Source organism: Ilyonectria robusta, assembly GCF_021365365.1.
Source record: "Ilyonectria robusta strain PMI_751 chromosome Unknown BGZ61scaffold_20, whole genome shotgun sequence".
Taxonomy (NCBI): Eukaryota; Fungi; Ascomycota; class Sordariomycetes; order Hypocreales; family Nectriaceae; genus Ilyonectria; species Ilyonectria robusta.
The window spans coordinates 258,926-273,382 of NW_025764454.1; the positions used below are offsets into that span (position 1 = coordinate 258,926).

Sequence of the window (14,457 nt, forward strand, 5' to 3'; positions counted from 1 at the left end):
GCTAAGTTCCGCTTGATTGGCGGACAAAGCGACACAAAGGTCATCCATATCCTGCTTTGACCCAGCGTTGCTACCTTTGATAGAAAGTTAGCCCCCTAGTCGCGAGTAATGTAGTATGCACTCACCTCAAGACTACTCTCCTATCGATGATGACAGAAAGAAGATAGTCTAACTCCGCACTATCGCCCTTACTGAGATAGCCTATTGACTGATAGTCCCTCCACGACGTGTACACTTCATGCTATTTATCAGCAAAGAGTTGCCTCCGACTTCGACAACTAGATCAACGCCGACGCCCTCAGTAAGCTTGAGCATTTTTCGTGTCATTCGGGATTCGGAGAATAGTTAACAGTCAGAAGGGGTGGGGGTGGAAAGCGCTCCTTCATCTTCATGAGTTTTTCTTCGCTAGAAGAGGTTAAAAATCACCTTGAGACTTGTGAGTCGGGCCAGCTTGAGCGCAAACATTCTCACACCGCCAGTACTTGGAAATCGTGAGTACGCGACACTATCTTTGGCCATGGTAAGCTCACCTTGAATCAACACAGTTTGGCCAATACGGGTACCCTTAAGTGCAGCCCATGCAGTCACACCGGCACAAGGAATTATGTTTGCGTATAGCCAATATAGATAACCTAGGAGCTTGAAAAATTTAGTCTCATTAAAGACCAAGTAATCCGCCAGGACCCCATCCTCATCGGCTACCAACCAAGATCTTGTCAACTCTCGCCCAGTGATATTCTCCGTGTCAGTGATCGGGGCAACTCGATCTCCAAGCACCAATGTCTTGACCTTATCACCAATGACTACGATCTCTCCCGCTGCATCATTTCCAGGAATTTCGTGAGGCAAGACCGGCGTTAGAAATTTGACTTTCACTTTCACCTTGAGTTCTTTTTTTTACACAGACGAAGGGAAATTGAGAACTTTTGCAACTATTCAGGTCTCATTTATATGTTGAGTAGAAACCCGATGGCTGATTGCATCCCCGTAGTTATGTTGCTGACAAACTGGAAGTCACGATGATACACCGCACAATATGCTGACCGGAGCATCATGGATTCCTACCAACTTAGGTACAGTACAGGTATCTTGTTCGTTGTGCCTTTATTACTTTATCAATCTATGCTGCTGAGTGATTCGAGGAAGATGACATTCCCTTATTTTCAGGTGCCAGAATGGGACTTTGGCAATGTATAGCGCGTCTCGCTGCCAGCAAACTGATGTTAAGTTGGGACATGGTGCACTCGTGGTCTAGGGTCTCTGGAAAGGTACCTGTAGGAGGCAGATAGCCCAGGTGTTTAAGCTTTGGGACTATTTTAGCCCACAGATCGGAACTCATTCGGCTATCCTCTGGAGAGAGTGCCTTTACCTCAGAGGTGTGCCATAGACCCTGACAGCACGGGAGAAGGAGAGAATCCGATCATTGTAGTCCGAAGACTTTCATGACCGATATGCCCCACCTACAGTTTTCTCACGTCAATAGCGAGTAAATAATAAAAAGTAGAAGTCAATCCAAGGCGATACGTAGCGATGCATGTGCTGTTCGGGCGATTCTGGCACCCGAGTATTAGGATCTGGTCTTGAGTGTAGAAAGTGGGGGGAAACACCGTTGGGCCGCGTGTAGTTGAGATAAGTTATATCTCAATTGAATCAGATGTAGCCGTGTCACAGGTGATTCGGAATCGGAATATTGTTACCTTGAAGACGGAACTCGGAAGCCGTATCTGGCTAGCTGGACCAGCCTGCAGGATAGCGTATCAAGTATCTCCGCGGAGCCTAGAGATAATCCAGCGGCGATGGATCTTCTTTGATCTTTAGCAAATCAGGATTTACTCACTTATCTGTCTCCTTGCTTATTTGAGTACCAGAACTATGAGCTAGCTGGATGTGAGCTCCCATCCCTTCTATGATCGTGATGGCAGTCAATACCTACAACTAGTACGCAATCTGCACCTCCGATAGGCTGGCCGTGTTGAGAAGGCTGCATATGTATGTCAGCCATTCAAGTATATAATGCATGTTCACCGTAAGAAAGAACCAACAAGGACATTCAAACCTTACATCATCTTTCCACTACAACGTATTAAACCAACAAGACAATGGTTGACTTCAATCTCTCCCCGGCTCAACAGGCCATCCGCGACGCCGCCGCCCAGTTTGCAACTCAGCACCTAACCACTGCTCGCGCCGTCTACGCCGACAAATTGACCCCTTCTGCAAAGTTCCGGGCAACACAGCCACTTTACGAAAAGGCCGTCGCCGCTGGGCTCATCAAGTCCCAGATCCCAGCCGCCCAGGGCGGCACAGGCGGTGCACTTATTGATGCCGTCTTGTGTGTCGAGGAGCTGTACGCTGTGGATTGCAGCGTTTCGCTGACCATCTTGGCAACGGGCCTCGGCTTGACGCCGTTGATCTTGGCCGGTACTGAAGCGCAGCGCAAGCAGTTCTTGGCGCCGTTTCTTGGAGAAGGATCGCCGTTGGCCAGTTTGGTACATTCTGAACCTGGAGGTACAGCGAACTTTACGGAACTTGGCGGCGATGGGGTTGGTTTACAGACAACGGCGAGGAGGGATGGGGAAACATTGGTAATATCTGGAGACAAGGTTAGTTCTCTGGACTGGTTCTAGTTATTTCTTTCACTTTTTCCACCCCATTCAAATTCACCCATAAATAATTAATTACTGACAACCACAGATGTGGGCAACAAATTGCGCTGGCTGGGATGACCGTGGCGCTGAATTGCAATGCGTCACATGTCGACTCGTAGAGGAGTCCCGAATCGCAATCATCCTCGTTAGTCGTGCAGACATTGCTGCAAACGATGACTCCAGCTACCAAGTCATCTCGCATCCATCCACAGTCGGTCACCAGGCCGTGTCCGGCCCATACGTCCGCTTCCAGGGCCTTCGCGTACCAATGGGAAATATGCTTATAGGGTACGGGGTGGAAATTGCAGAGGACGCCTTCACCACGTCCGCCGTCATCGTTGGGGCCATGTCCGTTGGCGTTATGCGGCGGTGCTTCGAGCTCACATTGGCCTTTTGCAGGACAGAGAGGCGCGGCGGCAAGGTGCCCATTCTGGAGAGGCAGAGTGTGGCAGACCTGCTTATATCCATTAAAATGCGATTGGATGCCAGCAGAGCGTTGACGTGGAGGGCAAGCTGTGCCCTAGGTCAAACACCCGACGGCGCAGAACTCGCATACGAAGCCAAAGTGTTTTGCTCCGATAATGCAGTCCAGGCTGTCGTGGAAGCGATGAACGCTGTTGGAGTGTAAGTGCCATTCCTCCGTGACCTCTCCTGGAAGACGCAATAAGCTAATGGGTTTGAATAGGTCGTCGTATAATAATGAGCTGGGGTTCGGAGAGTTGATGAACGACGCACTATGCCTCCCTCTCTTTGACGGGGGTAATGTTGGTGTGAGACGGAGGCAGATCCAGCGGGCTTTTAAGAACTCAACTATTAAGAGCAACATATAACTTAACTAGCCTTTTAAGTAAGGAGTCGGGGTGATTACGGAGACTATTATGTCCTGTATTCATTTTATTATCTTTTTATTATCTCATGATATTGTATTTATTTTATAATTCGTTGCTTCTAATTCACTTTAAGGGTGATGAATATCCCAGTCGCAAATGTCCCCCTTTCATTTATTCCATAGCTATCTTATTCCCGGTTGTTCTTCACGCCCATGATGTTTCATGGTCTCTCCGTCTCTCCGACTTGGGCTGAAATTTGCGACGAAAGTGTCCGTTTCAGAAATCAAGATGCTACATGCAGGATGCAAGGGCTGACGCAGAGTGCGAAAGCGAGGAATTTTATATCCTATATCCTAGTAAATATCTAAAATGTTTAACGAGAACCTTGTTTGGACGTAGGGAATCAATGGCACATGCTTCTCCTCCTGCTTGAGCTCATCCATCATAGTCGTCATGTCCGTTATTAAATCCTTCTACAGCACCATTTCCAACGCAGCCAACACCAGGGGGACGGCTACCGCGAAAGCCAAGCCAGGCGCCAGCGCAGAAGCGGCGTTGCCTTGATCGCTGGGAGCCGACGTGGTTGCGGCGGAGGAGGAGGTGGCGGAGGATGCGGAGGACGCGGAGGTTGCGGATGACGCGGATGTAGCGGTAGACGAGGCCGGGGTCGCGGTGCTGGTACTGGTCGCAGAGCTCTTATCTAACTTGTCATAGTTATCGACGACAAAGTCGACGACGTCCTTGGCATACGTGGCGAAGTACGAGCCGTGTACGTCCGAGTCGCTGCCCGCGTCACAGTAGACGTCACCGGTGTCACAGAAGGACCGGAGAATAGAGCCGTAGTGCTCCTCGCAGAACGTCACGTTATCGCGGGCGAAAACCTGGGCGTTTGGTTAGCCTTTGGACAGTCACACAGTCGGGAGCACAACATACACCGTCCTTGATGCTCGTTCCCCGGTCGAACGTAGTGTTGGCCACGTGGCTGGGGTCTCCGAAGAGGACAATGGCAGCGACTGCGCGGTTCCAATCAGCGACTCAATTCGGCATCCTCGGGATGAACTCTTGGTGTTGCGACTCACAGAATTCCGTGACAAAGTCGGACGGCAGCGCAGCGAGCTCCGAGAAGCCGCCACCCGCTCCGCCGCAGAACGCATCGCTGGCAACCTGGCCGCCCTGGGAGTAGCCGAGGACGGCGAACTTGGCCTTGGGGCAGGCCTCGTGGTAGTTGAGGATGACCTCCTGCATCTCCTGCACGCCGTCCTTCTCCGACTCGGTGTAGAGGGGATCCGTAAACGTGGCCGGGTAGTCCAGCGCCTCGATGAAGGAGTCGTCGACCTTTTCGGCGATGTCGTCGGCGATGGTGCCGAAGGCGCCGGTACCGTTGCGCTCGCCGGTGCCACGCGCGACGACGATGTACAGGCCGCTGGTGCAGTTCGAGCTGGAGGTTTCAGCGGCGGCGGCGCCCGCGGCGAGCAGCGCGATGGGGAGCGCAGAGGGACGCATCTTGACGTGAGGCCGAACTGTGACTTGGCGAGGAACTGCAATCAAGACTGGAGAGACGATGCGACGAGCGATGGAAAAGGCGGGCCACCCATTAATTAAAAGTGATCGCTGCTGCTCGGCCGCGGGGCGCCCGGAGCTTTTACGAGGTTTGCTCTTGGCGACATGACGACGCGGAGCACATGGGAATTGACATGGGAATGGACATGGGCGCTACGGACCAACGAAGCAACAAATCTCGGACGACATGATGGGATGAGCGACCGTCTCCATCATGTCCGGGGCACCCATGGCCGGCGCATTGCCCGCGACGGTCTAGTTGCATCACCGAAGGCGTTCCCCGCAAACGCGAAGCAGATGGGCCGTCCGGGGCGAGCGGGGCTATTGGAGTAGGCGAGGATGCGCTGGTCCCCGCTTGGCAAGGTCGTGGTGTTTCTGTAGCTTTCAGCACCTTGTTCCCCCAGATGTGAGGCTATCGACCTGTCGTCCCGATCGTGGCTTCAGGTGGCTGGCTTTCTCACACTCACATGCACTAAAGGTACAGGCCACAGTGGACGCGGCCGACAGATCAGGATCAGGGGGAGAGGGGAACCCTGCCACCTTCAATCGGGCGTCCATCCTCCAAGATGAATGGCGCATCCAAGATCGACTTGACCGGCCGAGGCCCCTGCTAACCACCGCCTTTGCAAGTCCGAAGAGGCAGCTCTTCCGGCCCCGTCAATTCCATAACCGCGTCGTCAGCCTTCAGCTATCATGCGGTGCAACACGCGGAGCTGAGCGCGGCTACGAGATCTCTGCTGTGTTGTCGTTCCCCTGTCGTTCCCCTGCCGTCCGTCCCGGCGCAATTCCACTGTGCCGCTGCCCATTCCCCAGCTGCCCAGACTGGAAATCCAAGCGAGGATCCGTCTTTCAATAGATGCGGGGATCTAGTTTCTTGGTCTGCATCCTGTAGGGCGTGTGTGCTCATTAGAAGCATTTACAGAAGGTGGGTGGGTTGGAGCAACAACATGACGCGCGCAGCTCGTCTTCAGCACACATCCTCGCCATCGACGCTGGAATAATTGCGCCCCCAAGGCCTAAAATGCCAATAAGCTGCATTACAATATAATCAGAAATAATAAGGGTCGCAAGACCCCCATACCACACGCGAGAGTCACGCTCTCGAAGCCATCGGCCCAAAGATTCCCGTCCTGGATCAAGTCCCAAATGACCCATGCCTAGCGCACCGTTGGGCCAAAGTCTCGACTCCAACGTGATTCACTTGCCGAGGTTCATCAGTAAAAATAATTCCAAACTCAACGCTGTTCGTTTGACCACGCCTTCGTCTTCATTCTCATAATGGTCTCCAGAATTCACCCCGACGTCGTCTGCACGTCAGCTTTTGCTCCTTACCCGGCGTCCAAACAAACACAAACGTGCATGAGTTTGATACTCAATTGATGGTATATGGCTCCGCAGCCCGTTTCTTCAGAGAGCGCGGATGCATCTTATTATTTTCTCTCCATTCCTGTTTCAGCTTCAGTGATATACCAGGTCTTCGATATTATCGCGACAGCTTGTCCAATAGCCAAACGATATGTTATTTTTATCACAAAAAGCGAATTTAATACCTGTTGGCGATCATATTTTTGGTTCATGGCAAGCAGCTGACCGACCTAACTGACTTTGTTTGCTGGACACATTCGAGTCCATTCCCGCCCTCTCGCAAATCTATCCTCCCCCGTACACTGCGCGTCTGAGCCTTGATCTGCAAAATTGAATCGCTATAGCGTACACGTTCATCGAAATATTGCGGATATCAATATAATAGAAGAACACCTTGCGAAACTTTAGCTTGAATAGTGGATGCAATAATTATCACACTCTCTCCTGTATCCCATGTTTACTTGACTAATACTTCTACCCCTCAGAGTCAATTTCCTCCAGCTATTGACATAACGAAGCCAGCCGGTCGTTTACTAGACACTGTGAGAATTGCGTATCCACAGGCGAATATGATTCGCCCTCATTGTTCTCGAATCAGACATTTTGGCCATGAAGGTATGCGGAGAGATTACGGAAGTGCTTCGAACGCCTACAACCAATGCAAGATCTAAAATCATGGAGCATACAGGATTTAGCGTGGGGTATTATCATTCCTCCTATCTTTTCCCGGATTCAGTTGAAGGAAGATCATCTCAAGAAACAATTCCGCCTCCGCTTAGTTCTCCACAGGAAATACCACTTACTTCGAACACTTCGTCTCGCAATATCGAAATCTTCACTCCGGTTCAATGGCTAATTGCAAGTTATTGAAGACTTTACAAACCTGTCCTCTGGCTCGCCTTTCTTCTCCGGCGTCGTCAATTTCCACTTGCATGTTCCAGCAAGTCAAACAAAAAGACGATCCTTATCAAGGCTTAGGTGGCAGCGCGGCACTAAAACAAAGGTCTGGCACATCTCCCTCGTCTCTGTCCTTGAAGCTCATGATAACTGCATGTCTGACACATCTTCGTCGCATAATTCCTTAATCGCATGATAATGCGAGTCTCCGCCGCCATGGTGCCTCATATAATATCTTCCGCGTCTAATGGCTAAACAGTTTCATCAACTGATCCTAAATTCCCCCCACCTTGTTTGCCGGCATACAGAATACTACTCCAACAGAAAACTGCCGGAATTTTGTGAATGCGCTTATGTAGCGCTTGGATGTGAATCGATTTGGAAACGAATCGCGACTACTGGATAGCCTGGAGCTGGGAAGCTCAGCAGCACCGGAGACGATGGGGTGCATCACAATGCCCTCGCAGTACTCTAGATTTATAACAGAACGCTAACTGATTCTTAGGCTGGGTATTTTTCTCCTTTGTAACAAATCGGGGAGCTATATCCCAGGGCAACGGAATACAAGTGATCAGACACCTCGGAAAGGACATCATCCACTGGATGCAAAAAGCTGTCTTCCGCAGATGGGTATTACTCTCAATATTCTGCCGTACTAGCCGTGCTTAGGTTTAACACGGGTATTACATACAAGCCGCTCTGAGGCAACTGATTAGCAGGTTTCTTGTATTATTATTTCCTATTCAGAAGATCTCTTGCTCATTCCTGTCCTAGTTGCAGAATTACTTTATTAAAACTATATAAATGATTCCTGCTTTTCATTCCTTAACATGCTCGACGTCCCCTCCACCACAACCTCTCTCCCCACCAGCTTTATTTCTTAAGGCGCCTTTCTTGCTAGGCACTGGCCGCTACATAAGAGGCGTGCGCCTCCACGCTCAAAACAATGACGCTGCGAACCTTCAGTTATGACGACCCTGCCCGAAGGGCTACATGGATGACACTGCCGAAGCCGTCACAGTTATTGTAGGCGGCCTCGCCATGTTCTTGCGCCACCCTGTGGATTCGTAAACTAACCGATGCGCAAAAGGTCAGCCTGATACTGGTCTTACACAACGCCTTCGAGCTGCTCGGCCTTATCTTTATAACCTTCAAGAAGCGCCAGGGCCGATACATCGAATTGATGACAAGTGTGTAAGTACGGCTATTGGGTTTTAGCCATACACTCCATAGGTGTAGATCGGGAAATATAAATATTTACGGCAGTAAACTAAGAAACACAGCCCATACTCAGCCCTAGGTAACTTCTTCAGCCAATGTGCGGTACGTACTGTGACCACAAGGGCACCATATACGCTGAATCTGGGAGACTGGTGAGGCTCTTGAAAGATTCCACAACCAAGCAAGCTCTGGCCGCGCAGTAGGATGCCATTAACCCAATCATGAAAACTTCAAAGGATAACTCCAGCAAAGTAACAACAAAAGACATCAAGATATAGACCGCCGTTATCGCCGACCTGAAAGCCCAGTTGCTCGTCTTTTGTGCCAGCTCTTCCATAATACGATGTAACCATGTATCATTTATTGGCAGAAAAGGATCGCCACGCCAAGACGGCCACCATATTTCCCAAACAGATACAATCAGGACCAGGGCTGGGGTTGACGTTATCGTCACACTCGACAACCTCCACAGGATCCTGTCATTCTCGGTGGCGAAGGGTGCGTTCCAGGCAAGACAGTACAGTCCCCCATATAGAAATCCAGATATGCCCAAGCCGATAGCTACCACCCGACCACCTTCAAGCCTCGGAAAGTTCCGAACGCGGCCTGCAACAGTGCCGTGAAAGGTCGATAAGGATTTATCACTCAATACCTGGAGTGCCATTGTCCAACGGGAAATATTGTGACTTGTGAGTTTGATGGATAGCCCCGGTCTCGATAGGGCCTCAAGTTCGTTTGAGTACTGCCTCCAACTAGACATGTTGAGGCGTTTTGGCTGAAGATGTATCCTGCCGTGGGATCTTGCCTAGTTCCATTGATCTCTACTTTGCTTACCCAGTACTCGCTGTCAATTGGATTTGCATCTCGAAAAACAAATAGAGTTAGGGCGCCTGGACTGTGGTGATAAATATCAGTTTTCTAGTTATAGAAACGCCAAAACGATAAATACTCACCCTTCAAAGTCGAAAATTTCATCATCTCGATCATCTATTATAATCTGAGCGGGACTGGAGTCGCTAGGCCTTGTGCGGAACTCGAAATGGGGCTCCGGGGAGAGCACAAATTCATCTTCACGAAAACGGTTGAGTTCTGGACCACGGTGGTCGAGCTCACCAGCCGTACACATGGCGGCGACGTAGGGTTTGATGTCATCTTCAAGAGGGATTTTTCGTAGTTCTTAGACGTCTAGCGGCTTGTGCCACCATAAGATGTACATCAATATAGCGCATAATGCGTGTCCAAATGTGCTGAGTTCCAGTAAGCTAATTGCCATACCCTGAGCTAAACGAGCAACGCATTGGGCACAGAACCAGGAAGCTAGCAGAAGGGCTGTCAGAGGGTTCACAAGGGTGTTGATATCCATGTTTAGTACGTACCTTGAAAGCAAACCAATACTTTGGCTAGCGCGCTTCCCTTGCTCTTGTCTTCTATCTGACTTCTGTGAATTTTCGGAAACTTGCCTCCCACCAGTCTGCATAGGGGGTTTGAGCCAAGTTCTTTTGAGAGCCTGGCATTCGCGATATCCAATTGCGAGAATGTGCTCATCCCTTACTGTAGGAGAAATCTGCCCCAGCCGAAAAATCCAGGTGATTTTTTATTGCTCCAACAAACCAATTCGCCGGTGTATTTGAAAACCTGGAAAATCGGGCTCATCCACCGGAGAATCGCAAGCCGACTTCAGCGCCAACACCACCAACTCCAACACATACGACCATAGCTCTTAGAAAATACGGGATCCCGTCCGCTCTCCCTTAGTCAAGCTGAGAAGCGGCGAATTAGTACTCGGGTCGGTGACGACCGGGGAATCCTCGCTGTTGTATGTTTTTTTTTGGTTATTATCTTCTCCTATCACATCAAGATTTCCTGCAGACTCAAACTTGGTAGGGTCTGTGATTCTTATTGCTGCAGCTAGTCGAAGAGATCAGCACACACCTAGACAAGACAACTTTGTGAGGATATCAGTATGCACTTCGACGACGATTCACCTTCAGCTTGAGGGGAGAGATATGAGTTAGCTACCACAAGTGAACCAGCCACTCCTTTTATCCATTTAGTCTGGATACCTCAAACTACAACTGATAGTCTCGCACTACAAGAAATCCAGTCGCCATTAAAGCAAGACACATATATTCGGCAAAAATCCTGTGCCAATAGTTATCAGCAATAGACCCGGATAGCTTGACGCCCTCTGGGGTAATCCTGCACACCGCTAGTTGCAAACAATTTGCGAATGCATAGAGCTTCACATCGCTCCTGTTTACACACCCCGATGTCCTGGTTCAAAGAGACAGATTACAGAAGATCTAAGCGTAGTTTTAAACTGAAATCGGCTGGCTTAGTCGTTGGTTTCCCTATGCCACAGCCTCAATGACCCAAAGACAACGCATTTTCATCTGGTGTATGACGTAAATCTACCGTCGACCGATCGACACCTTGTCCCTCCTATAGGCTAATAATAACAAAAAAGGAAGCTCCTAGGATATAATCAGAGGTTGAATAGCTGTCTCACATCTTCAAGTGTTCCGAACCACACTTGAGCAAAGTTCAGATTCCACGATACCTAGCTTCTGGTCTCTGGAGTCCAGGCTAAGGGATCCACTCTAAAAATCGGATCCACGACCAAAAAACATACAACAGTGAGGATTCCCCGGTCGTCACCGACCCGAGTACTAATTCACCGCTTCTCAGCTTGACTAAGGGAGAGCGGACGGGATCCCGTATTTTCTAAGAGCTATGGTCGTATGTATTAACTGGTCTCCGGAACTGGGATTATGACAGCAACGGAGTTGTGCCGGAATGCCGGTGCAGTCAGAAGATGAGAGAGTAGTGCTGACGTATTTTCGTTCTTATTAGTATGATACAATGCGGTTTAGAAGTCTACTCATCTAGTCAAATTGACCCTCCATCGTCATTCCTGCTTGGGCGGCCGACGTCAGAACCTTGTGATGCCCATCACCCCTGCATTTTGGACCACCATCTTCTCCCTTTGAGCGAGCCACACGGCTTGAATTCGGAACACATATGACAGAAAATCTCTTATTCAGGTTTAAGGTGTGGCTATGGTTGTTCTGCATCAGAGGCTCGCAGCACCGAACCAGCCAGCTTCTCCAATTCCCTCCTTCATTTCACCAAGCCTCCGCGCATTAGAAGCCTCATTGTCCTCCACTGCAGCTGAAAGGTCGTACATAGAGATTTCCTTATTCTTACACTTTATTCCTCACGCCTTCTCCCCCCCACGTAGTACTGGAAGTGGCTGACATGCTGCAGTACCGTCACCATATTGGGGGCCTTAGCAGCTTCATCCTCTACAGCTGACAATGCCTTCCTCGGCGGAGTATTCCAATGCTTCAATACCTATCCCCTCAGGGACTAATGAAACTTCATAAAAACAACTATTCTAAATATGCAAGCCCTCAGCAACTCCTTAGTAGTCCCTTAAAGTCCCGGATCAACCATCCCACTCATTGCAACTCAACAGGCATGCCTGGACGCCTAGCATTATCGTCGGGCAACTCAGAAGGAGGGCGCGGTGAAATTTCGGGCTTCGCCGGTGAATACTGAGCTACGATCGTTCCATCTTGGTAGATGCGATGGTCGCCGCCTGGTGGAGGACTTCCCTGTGCCACTGGGTAATAGCCTGGTGGTGAAAACTGAGGCTGACCATGGTATTGCACCGGGTTATGACTCGCCTGCACTGTCTGTGCTATTTGTGCTATTTGTGCTGCCTCTCTCTCGGCACTAGCAGCGGCATTTCGCTTCTGGAAACGAACGAACCAAAAGCCAAATCCCAAGAAGGCGATTAATGCTAGTCCGGCAATGACGCCGCCGATGATGGCTCCGACTGGAGTATGGGAGCCAGAATCGGAATCCGACGCTTCGGTCTGAAAGGATCCTCCACCGGTCCCGCTTGGGTGGGTAGATAGAGTCGTCTCCCACTCGACTGTCGTCGTGATCCCGCTTTTCGTCATTATGTTCGTATGCGTCTCGACCGGCGTGTCGTAGACAATCAGCTCTCCTGTAGAAAAGCCCCTTCCACAGAGGTAGGCTGTCAGGTCATCTTCGTTACCCTCAGTCTTGATGCCGGTTATACACTCTGGAAATTCGTCACCAATACTGTGTAGTTGGTAGGTTACGTTAGCTAATACTCCAAAGAGTCGAGAATAAGGTCGCATACCAACACATAATCCGAGGATCTAGCGCAGAGCCCGACGTACAAGCCGCGTGTGTCTTCTCGTAGCATGTAGTGTATATGGTTTGTAGGCATCCGAAGTGTGTACCAATTGTTCTACAACTGTCTCCAGCACCACAGACCCAAGGATCCCAGCCATCTAGGAGTTGGGTGATTCCCGTCAGCCAGCCATTCCTCTGGCCGCGCTGGCGAAGCGCGTATAAGAAAGCAAGGTGATTACCTGTTCCCGGTAGTGTGTAGTAACCGCATGTTTCGTTCGAGTTTTGGCGAACGGCGAGCCCGTTATGTGGTCCGGCTTCGAAATACGGGGCATTTGGTGGTGCGGTCGTGAGCGCAGCTTTCGGTTCCTCGTGCGCTGACCATGCCACGGCTGTTTGTCGGGGGATTTGATTCATGACGATGTGCGGTAATGTAACGAATTTGAAAGAAGATCGAGGATTCGATGAGGTGGTCGTAGCTGGGGAGAAGATGTTAGGATCGGAGCCTCACTGACAGCGAGCGCACGTACCGAATGTCCAAGGGAAATGCAAAAGATGGATTCAGCAGACCTTTGCCTTTGTAAGAAAACAAGTGTCGTGGGTTAATCAAACGAAATTCCTGAGAGGGTGCCTTTTGATACCAGCTGAGCCACAGAGATTGGGGCTGCACAGGATTGGAACTGCGTAAGATTGGGCAGAGGCGGACTGGATCACCATCCATGCATCATGCTCCTGATACCAAGCTCAGTAGCCTATTACCAGCGCCAAATTGCAACTTCCGTTTCCGAAAGGAGGTGATTTGCCAAATCAAGGACCCTATACCTGTACGAATGTCTCTGTCAAAGGATGCAACAAGCATTCGGATGATCAATGCTGAGCTTACTGGTCTGTCCTGACGTTGGCGGCCATGAGTGGTAATACACGGGCGCTATTCCTCCCAGCCTCGGAACCGTTACTTCCGAACTGCATAATCTGACACAAGGCTGTTCTGTCTCTGGCTGTGGCGTCTGACACTGCATCTGACCGGATAATACGGTCGTCAGCTTTGCAAGTTAGTCCAGTGAGAATGGGTCGAGACCACACTACTCTACCTCGCCATCTTCTTCAGCCTGTTCTATTTCGGCCGACCCAAAATCTCAGCAATTACTTTACATCAGGATTCGACTCTTAACCGACCCAAATTGTGGCTGTATTCAGCCTCACCCAAGCCACGGTTGTGTTGGTGAATGTCTAGGCGAGCACCGCCTCGTCTTTCGTCATCCTCTGCTTTTGAACTTAAAGTATAATAGCGCGATGTCAGTTCGGTGATGGGGGGTCTCCAACTCCAAGGTGGTGTTGACTGTGCTAGACGAAGAGCTGGAGGATGTTGGTCTTATGGGCGAAAGGTTGTCCTCGGGGTCGATGTGGCAACAGTTTTTAAGCTTGGCAAGGACTCGTGTGCTGTCATTCATCGAATCCTTCGAAACAAATTCGTCTAGAGGTGGATGGGTCATTATGGGTATCGAATTCAATTCCCGGAGCGATAATTTGACGTTGTTTGACACTGTAAAACATGATCATTAGTCCTTCGGCAGGCTTGATCCAAGACACGAGGCAATTGGGGGCCAACAAACGCTTCAACATGACCGAAAAGGGTGTTCTGAGGAATCCCGATCGCTTTCCACTTGCATAGAAAAGCCACAAACGGTCACTCGCTCCCTGCGTCGTTGTAGAGACTGTAACAAGTCAGCTTCCATCGTTCGGCGGCCGCTGTCCAGGGCATCCTTGCC

At 50.1% G+C, this 14,457-nt stretch overlaps 4 protein-coding genes across 4 annotated transcripts; 1 reads left to right on the forward strand and 3 right to left on the reverse strand.

The window, feature by feature from the left end:
- Nucleotides 1–2,005: 2,005 nt before the first annotated feature.
- BGZ61DRAFT_508525 (putative electron transport oxidoreductase) lies at nt 2,006–3,561 on the forward strand. The gene is made up of 3 exons (XM_046251956.1): nt 2,006–2,603; nt 2,695–3,272; nt 3,334–3,561. The coding sequence occupies exons 1-3, from the start codon at nt 2,100–2,102 to the stop codon at nt 3,476–3,478; spliced, it is 1,227 nt and encodes a 408-aa protein (XP_046099921.1). The 5' UTR covers nt 2,006–2,099; the 3' UTR covers nt 3,479–3,561.
- A 390-nt stretch (nt 3,562–3,951) lies between these two features.
- BGZ61DRAFT_360762 (cutinase-domain-containing protein) lies at nt 3,952–4,981 on the reverse strand (the record flags this gene model as incomplete). The annotated part of the gene is made up of 3 exons (XM_046241205.1): nt 3,952–4,359; nt 4,412–4,491; nt 4,558–4,981. The coding sequence occupies 3 exons, from the start codon at nt 4,979–4,981 to the stop codon at nt 3,952–3,954; spliced, it is 912 nt and encodes a 303-aa protein (XP_046099922.1).
- A 4,185-nt stretch (nt 4,982–9,166) lies between these two features.
- BGZ61DRAFT_481934 (uncharacterized protein) lies at nt 9,167–9,884 on the reverse strand (the record flags this gene model as incomplete). The annotated part of the gene is made up of 3 exons (XM_046249351.1): nt 9,167–9,416; nt 9,475–9,673; nt 9,797–9,884. 3 exons carry the CDS (start codon nt 9,882–9,884, stop codon nt 9,167–9,169), a joined length of 537 nt encoding a protein of 178 aa, XP_046099923.1.
- Nucleotides 9,885–11,982: 2,098 nt separating this feature from the next.
- BGZ61DRAFT_536264 (uncharacterized protein) lies at nt 11,983–13,105 on the reverse strand (the record flags this gene model as incomplete). The annotated part of the gene is made up of 2 exons (XM_046254371.1): nt 11,983–12,634; nt 12,696–13,105. The coding sequence occupies 2 exons, from the start codon at nt 13,103–13,105 to the stop codon at nt 11,983–11,985; spliced, it is 1,062 nt and encodes a 353-aa protein (XP_046099924.1).
- Nucleotides 13,106–14,457: the final 1,352 nt, after the last annotated feature.

What these genes read in the sequence shown, in the direction of transcription:
- BGZ61DRAFT_508525 (XM_046251956.1), top strand. Translation starts at nt 2,100, where the DNA reads ATGGTTGACTTCAATCTCTCCCCGGCTCAACAGGCCATCCGCGACGCC. An exon ending in TGGTAATATCTGGAGACAAG is followed by an intron (nt 2,604 to 2,694) that starts GTTAGTTCTCTG and finishes TGACAACCACAG; the next exon opens with ATGTGGGCAACAAATTGCGC. An exon ending in GCGATGAACGCTGTTGGAGT is followed by an intron (nt 3,273 to 3,333) that starts GTAAGTGCCATT and finishes GGGTTTGAATAG; the next exon opens with GTCGTCGTATAATAATGAGC.